The sequence below is a fragment of the Salarias fasciatus genome, chromosome 6 (genome assembly GCF_902148845.1).
Source record: "Salarias fasciatus chromosome 6, fSalaFa1.1, whole genome shotgun sequence".
NCBI classification, from domain to species: domain Eukaryota; kingdom Metazoa; phylum Chordata; class Actinopteri; order Blenniiformes; family Blenniidae; genus Salarias; species Salarias fasciatus.
In genome coordinates this window covers 18,723,137-18,730,741 of record NC_043750.1, presented here as the reverse complement: position 1 = coordinate 18,730,741, position 7,605 = coordinate 18,723,137, and the positions used below count along the sequence as shown (strand labels likewise).

The 7,605-nt window shown below is 41.8% G+C and overlaps 1 protein-coding gene across 1 annotated transcript; it reads right to left on the bottom strand.

Annotated features, from left to right (window-relative positions):
* Window positions 1–5,210: 5,210 nt before the first annotated feature.
* Window positions 5,211–7,106, bottom strand: LOC115390052 (coiled-coil domain-containing protein 86-like). The gene is made up of 4 exons (XM_030093710.1): window positions 6,479–7,106; window positions 5,831–5,960; window positions 5,679–5,753; window positions 5,211–5,574 (listed from the first exon to the last, which is right to left on the bottom strand). The coding sequence occupies exons 1-4, from the start codon at window positions 7,042–7,044 to the stop codon at window positions 5,428–5,430; spliced, it is 918 nt and encodes a 305-aa protein (XP_029949570.1). The 5' UTR covers window positions 7,045–7,106; the 3' UTR covers window positions 5,211–5,427.
* Window positions 7,107–7,605: the final 499 nt, after the last annotated feature.

The window sequence follows — 7,605 nt, the reverse complement described above, 5'->3', positions numbered from 1 at the left end:
TGCCCCACCTCCCCTTTTAAGTCCGAACAGCCTCCCCCTCCCACCTAAAGCAGCGTTCCTGAACACACCCCAGACCCTCACAGCCGTTTTCTTAACACTGATTATGTTTGTGGATTCTCACAGACATTGTTTGTAAAACTAAGAATTCTGCAGCAGAATATTTTTGGAGATAATTGCTGTACAGTATTTGTATGCTCTATTTTTGTATATTGCTATTTTGGAGAAAATAATATGCATTTTCTTTTCTTTTTTTTCCCCCCCCCTTCGTTTTTGCTAATTTCATGTCTATTCATTTTGAGAATATGTTGCATGTAACTGACTTGAACTGTAAATAAAATTTCAAAGTTTTTGGACAGTTGAATTGGACATTAGTATTTTTCTTTTACTCATGAGAAAATGTGGGGAAATTGTATAACATACTTCACAAAAGAGTTGTTACACTGTGTCACAAAAATAAAGAAAAGGATTTACAACCGTGTGCAGAATGTGTAACGTCATTCGAGTTGAGATTTTTTTTCTTTTTCAAGTTTAATACTCAGTTTGACGCACACATCATGAGTCAAAACATTGAAAAATGCACAATGCTTGAGAGCTTTTCTACTTCTCTCCAGTGAATTTTATCATAACTCCACATCTATAAAGCAGCAAATGTCTGCTTCAGCAAACTTCAGGTCATGAGACGCACCGAGCAAGATTCTCTAAGTCGCTTGATTTAATTGATTTAACCTGATAAGGCTTCAGAAACTGTCGATACACAATATGCCTCCAGTTTCTTCAATTCCCAAGTACAGCAGTATAAAAGTAGTTCGCAAAGCTCAGCATTACTTCAGGAAAAAAAAGAGGCATGTTTCTACCTGAAGGAATCACATTTGAAATATCTGTATTAGGAACACATTATTCTTATTAATGGATTGGAGTCACTTTCATGTCCTGCCAGCTCCTGGACTGGAGCTGAACATAACAGTCAGTGATAAGGTTTGTCATGAATGTTGAAAATGTGCATATCCAATGGAACAGCGCCATCCTGTGGTTAGAGTCTGTACTCTGATACATTGTGAACACAGCACCACTCTTACAAAGATGCCATTAATCCTTAACTACTGACTACTACAGCTATTACATTTATTTGACCAATTCTTTTTCTTCAGTCTCCTGTTTGCAGTCATTACCTCTAAATCATAAAACTTGGTTCATTACTAATAAAACCTTTCTGTGTGGAGTTTCCATCTTCCCCCTGTCTTCTCTAAGCATGTCCAGCGGTTCAAAATCACATAATTGAACTGGCTGCCTGTTCTCTGTTTGCCCTGCCCTCAATGTTAAGTTGCACAAAGCAGAATCTAAGAGATGGATGAGTGGGTTTCCTGTAAAGCTCCTGGCATCTGCAGGAAAATGAACACATTTCAGTAACAGTTGTCTGTGTGGGTTTGACCTAATCTGTGTTTTGATGGAGGTGCAGCCTGTTTATGTCACTTTGACAAACTGTCAGTCTCCTCATGTCACCTTGATGAATGTTGATCCTCTAAAAATACATAAAGGCCATTAGTCAAAACTCTTTATCACAGTCAGACTCCAGCAAACTTCAGCAGTCAGACATGAAAACAATGTAAAGATTTATAACACAGAGGCATTTCTGCTTGAATACGCTTTTTTTAATAGATATTTCTGAATTAATTTTAAGTCTTTAGTGAGTAGCCACCTTTTATTGAACCTTTGTTGAGAACATGGAGAATATGAGACACTGTCTTCATGTCATATGGTCTCTGTTTTTAGAGCAGAATGGGAGATTGTGCTTTATTCTCATACTGTTGACTTTTGCAAGCAGTTTGATTTGTATTTTTCATGCAATTGTTCTTATGATTCTTAAGATACAGAAATTGATGTTGAAGTTAATGACAGAGCGAGAGGTTTCATCAAACCTTTATTTGCATATTTCAGCTCTTTGTATCATACAATTCTGAAAGAAATATCAACAACAGAGCACATGGTAACATGCTTTATAGTGAATATAGTCATGAATGTTGCACTGAGCCCTCGGCAGATTGTGGATGAAATATTCAGTAGAAATGGATCGATGGAGCGCAGTAAGTTACAAGGTAAACAAGACCTTTAAGAGCGGCACACTGAAGTGGTACAGGACCACAACGGACACAATCCCAGCAGGTGTGTTCACAGCACTGTTGGTTGTTGTGTTGTTTGTGGAGTTTGTTGTTATTGCTACTGTTGTTGTGGCGGCCACTGCTACTGTAGTGGCAGCTGCCGCTCCTGTGGTAGCGGCCCCTGATCCTGTAGTGGCAGCTCCAGCTGCCGTGGTAGCAGGTCCAGCTGCCGTGGTGGCAGTTCCAGATGCTGTGGTGGCAGTTCCAGCTGCTGTAGTGGCAGTTCCAGATGCTGTGGTGGCAGTTCCAGCTGCTGTAGTGGCAGTTCCAGATGCTGTGGTGGCAGTTCCAGCTGCCGTGGTGGCAGTTCCAGATGCTGTGGTGGCAGTTCCAGATGCTGTGGTGGCAGTTCCAGATGCTGTGGTGGCAGTTCCAGATGCTGTAGTGGCAGTTCCACCTGCTGTGGTGGCAGTTCCAGCTGCTGTAGTGGCAGTTCCAGATGCTGTAGTGGCAGTTCCACCTGCTGTAGTGGCAGTTCCAGCTGCTGTAGTAGCAGTTCCAGCAGTTGGAGTGGTTGTTCCAGTAGTTTTTAAGACATTTATTGATGCTATGGACAAAAAAAAAAAAAAAAAAAATAGAATGAACATATTTTCAAGTGTGCAAAATGTCATCATGCTTTTTTTTAATCAATTAAGTTTCAGTTATTTTCATCATTTACAGATTTACTCAAATTTAACTCTCTTATTTCACTATTATTCATGCCAATCACTTGTGAAGCACTTTGAGGTGCATTTGGTTTTCTTAGAGGTGCTAAATAAATGAAGACTGGTATAGTGGCGAGCACTGTTGTCTCACAGGAATTGGAGTTTGACTCTGGGGTTTTTGGCCTTTAAATTATGAATTACCAAACAGATCACATCAAGACTGCTGAGAAAATCGGTCTTTTTCTTTCTTTTAACTCACCAATGATGAGGAGTTGTATCAGAATGGGCGAGAACATTTTCATTCTGTGGTGTATCTGAAAAAAGGGTGAAAAAGTGTATTCAGAGAATGTACTTCCACCTACTAAGTAAGCAAGTTAAAGCTTTTTGAAATTATTGAGAATGATAAAAAAAAACCTGTAATTCCAGATGATACAATACAAGTTAGTCTATACATTACATATTTATGAATATTGTACTCACAGATTGTTTTTGGACTCCTTGGCTGGGTAAAAGTATGAAACTACAGCGGCTCACTGTAAAGTCTTCTTTATCCTGAGTTGAAAAGCTACACCACAAACCTGAGTCTGTCCCTGCTTTTATACAGTCAGTGTCAAACAATAGAATTAATGTGAAGCAAAACCAGTTTTCTATACATCTGAATGGCGATCATTCCCTCCGCCTCAGTCACATCAGTGTAACAAGCTGCTTTGTAAATCCTCCCATTTTTAAGCTTGTGAGATCACTTTTGCCACAATTGAAAGGATTACTGAGCAAACAGGACGATGATGGACGGTGGGGGCTGCAGGACACAGAGACACAAAGGCAGCAATGTGCAAATGTTCAGTGAATGAATTATTTACTTTAAGAATGAATGTGTCGTGTGAAATGTTTGGAATGAGTGCACAGTTAAAGAAAAGCAGGGTGTCTCAGTACCACCCTGCCCTGAGCATACACTGCCAGACGTAAAGCCTGCCGGGGGTGTCATGACCAAAACCACTTCCTTGCCGAATGTTGTACATTCTCATTTCCCTAATTTATTTTTAGAATTGTATTTTCTCTTTTTTCAGTTTAATAGGATCTGAAGTTTTGATATTTTTTTAGAATAATTAGTCTGAGTATTTCACAGTGTGAACTATCGACTTGGTTCCTTTTGATGCTGGATGTCCTTCCTGCCCCAACAACACTTTAATTTCAGCAACACCCTCGGTGAAAACATTGCATTTTCATGTAATTACAGGTATCACTGGGTTTTTCTTTGACATATAAAACACAACGAAGGATTTTTTTTAAATTTTATTACATGTTGTGGAAAGAAAATATCAGTTTGGTAGGAAAACATTGCTGTAACACACCAAATGATCTCAAGTTTAAATACTTTTCTCTTGTTATTTTTTGCTGGGTTGGTACAGTGGTTATCTCTCACTCAGAATGTTACAGGTTCGATTCCTTGCCCAAATGTCGAAGTGTATTTGAGTAAAACGCTGAACCCCAAACTGCTCCCAGTAGATAGACTGAGCACCTTGAATGGAAGCTGCCTCCATTGGTGTAGAAAAAATGTCATATAAGTGAAATCCATTTATTGAATATAACACAGTAAGGATCCTGAATGCACCCTTCATATGCAAACCTGCTCACAGGTCTGTGATTCAACAAGTTTAAATGTTGGACAAAGATATAACCAAAGTGAACACAAAATGCGGTTTTTAAATGATTTGTTTATTGGAAAAAAGCGATCCAAACCTGCCTGGCCCTATGTGAAAAACTAATTTCCCCTTTGTTAAATCTTGAATTAGCTAGTCTAATCACTTTATATTGGAAAGCTGAGTTTAGTTTCACTGACCACGCCCAAGCCTGATTACCTCCAGAGCTGTAAATCAAGAAATCATCTAAATAGAATCGGTCTGACAAAACGAAGTCGGCCAAAAGATCTCAAATTGTTACAACAAAACGATGCAATCCATAGAAATTCCACAACAGATGAAAAATAATTCAGTCTGTAAAGGGTTACAAAGCCATTTATAAAGCTTTGGGATTCCAGTGAACATCTGTGAGAGCCATCATCCACAAAGGGAGAAAACCTGGAACCTTCTTCCAAGAGTGATCAGTCGACCAAAATTACCCTGAGAGCAGAGACGAATCACCCAGGAGGTCACAAAGGAACCCAGAGCAACAAAATAAGAATTTGACAAGGGGCACACAATGATGAAATATACAGAGAGCCTGAGTCATTGAAAAATGTACTCTATGTATTTCTTTTTAACAAATGAAATACTTTTTTTAGGGTTTAAAGCCTTCAGGCATTTTGGAAATTTATTGCAAATGCATCTTTAGTGAAATAAATGTGCCATTTGATTAGTATTTTAAAGCATTAAGAAATACACATTAAAAAAAATGACAAAAGGACCAAAAAGACCCTCAAATTGTTGTTTTTATTGATTGTGTCAGTGGGGACACATGGGGGCGCGGTTAGTTCACTTGTCTCAAAAGGAGAAAATCCAGTCTGGGAATCTCTGTGGAGTTTGCGTGTTTTTCTGTGTGCGTGTGCAGGGTTTTGGTAGTCCCTCTGTTTAACTACCACAGTCCAAGAAACAGGCACAGGTGTGGCGTGAATGTGTGTGTGGTTGTCTTCATGTTGAATCTCGCTTGTTATTTGTTCGTGCTTTGGTTTTGACGTTCTGGTTCTGTGACTTCTGCAGCAGAGCCAGCGTGTCTCTCTTCTCGATTTTCCTCAGCTGTTTCTTCTTCATCCTCTTGATCTTCGCTGTGTTGCGAATCTGCAACAGAAACACAACATGACAGTTAGACTGAGTTCCCGAGAGGCTTCAGTTTGTGATCCCATACAGATCATCCACAATCGAGGCTTTACATTCCAACGCACCACTTGCACAATCTCTGACTTGCGTTCATTTTCTTCACGACGTTTCAAGTTGTCTTCTCTTCTTTTCCTCTTGTCCTGTGAAAATAGATGAAACATCCGTTGAGAACAGGTAGAAATGCTTCAGGCCTGCACCACAGGAGCTGTTCTCTGACCTCTTTCTGTTTGGCTTTCTCCTCTTTAAGCTGCAGCGCGTACTGTTTCACCAGGTCCTTCTCCCGCTTGGCCTGCATCTTTTTCTCCCAAGAGGTGCACAGTGGTTTGTCTCTCACCAGGGCAGAGAACCTGGAGGACGAGAGAGTGGGTAAACTTATCAGATAAACCAGGCAGGAAAAGGACAGTGTCGTTGTTCACAGGTATCCGTCATGATGATGAAAAGGTGGATGATGGTGTCAGACCTTCCGAAAATACTGAACATCAGTGTTTCCATTCCTTGTTAAATTTATTTCCGTTTACAGTAAGTTTAAGATCACATATTACACTTGCAATGCAATGCAAAAAGACGCAACTGCCTGCACAGTCCATGTCTGAGACCATGTTATCTATGAGGGGCTCGGTCCACGGAAAAAATCTGTAAATCATCTTTCTGCATGACACATTTACAAATATGTAAAACGCTTTTGGGCGATTAGCACCATCTACCGATTGGATCCGGTAGATATAATGGATCAATGACTTGCGTGAAGATCCGTCGATCACGCTGCACATTTTCCCCAAAGCAAATGATGCAAAGGTCGCAATCTATCTATCGCAGTCTAACACATTATTATTCAGTTAATGTGCGCCCCCTGCAGCCTCCTCACCTCTGCTTGCTGCGGTCCTTCCACACGCGCCCGGACTTGGGCTTTCCCAGGGGAACGGCCGGGGTCTGTTTGACAGTCGGAGCCGGGCAGGGCTTCTTCATTGGGACGCTCTCTGAACTCGCGGGTGCTGTTTCTACGGGTTCGGGATCGGGTCTGGGCTGAGCACCGTCTCCACCGCCGCTGACGGGAGTCTCGTCCGTGTCTGCCGGGGCAGCGTCGATCTGCGGCTGCGCTGCGAGCTCTGGGTCGGCGCTCGGCTCCGGATCTGCGGGGGTCTCTGCGGGGGTCTCTTCGGGGGTCTCTTCGGGGGTCTCTTCGGGCAGCTTCTCGGGCTCCTGCTCCCCGGTCTCCTTCTCCTCTGGCTCAGGCTGCTCCTGCACCACGGACCGCCTGGTCCTCCTGCTGGGGGTCCTCACGGAGATCTCAGAACCGAGCAGTGCGGCAGGAGTCCGGATCCTGCGGCCGCTGCGGGTCCGCCTGGTCTCCGCTGGAGGGTCCAGCTCGTCCTCCGGTACCGCAGCGGGAGCCACGAGCTCCTGTGTCTCGGCTCTGGTTCTTTTAGACATGTTGTTAAGAAAACCAACTCCGACACATCACAGAGGTAAACTTCTTGACCCACGTGTGCTCATGCCCGGCGCTGTGTTTAACACGAAACTTCCGGGGAGGTGAAAACATTGAGTATCGCATTACTGCCCCCCGCAGGCCCGGAGGAGAACTGCAGCTGATAGCTTCGCGGGTGAAAGGTCAACCTGTTCCCTCAGCAGAAAAAACTTAGTAACACAACATAACAGACAAATAACTGAAGGGAGAACCTATGCACATATCTTTTTTCTTCTTCTTCGTTAAAACCCTTTTGTATTCACTAAATCTGTCAATAATCACTGTTTATTTACATTCATAAAATGGAAAGACAAGAGATGGCAAATTTATTGATAAAGTGCTATTCAGATACAAACCATTCACAGTGCTTTGCAAGGGAAAAATGAAATACATTAAATCCAAATCAAGGCAGTTAAGAGGATGAAATTCATTAAAACAAAATGATTGAAAAGGGGGTGAAAATAAGAAAGTATAAAAGTTCTATTTAGATAAGGGTACTAGAATAAGTAAAATATATCATTTAATGA

Excerpts from the sequence above, each read along its gene's own strand:
- LOC115390052 (XM_030093710.1), bottom strand. The coding sequence starts at position 7,044 with ATGTCTAAAAGAACCAGAGCCGAGACACAGGAGCTCGTGGCTCCCGCT. Across the intron at positions 5,961-6,478 it reads AAGGACCGCAGCAAGCAGAG|GTTCTCTGCCCTGGTGAGAG; the intron begins GTGAGGAGGCTG and ends CTCGTCCTCCAG. Across the intron at positions 5,754-5,830 it reads AGAAAGCCAAACAGAAAGAG|GACAAGAGGAAAAGAAGAGA; the intron begins GTCAGAGAACAG and ends CTATTTTCACAG.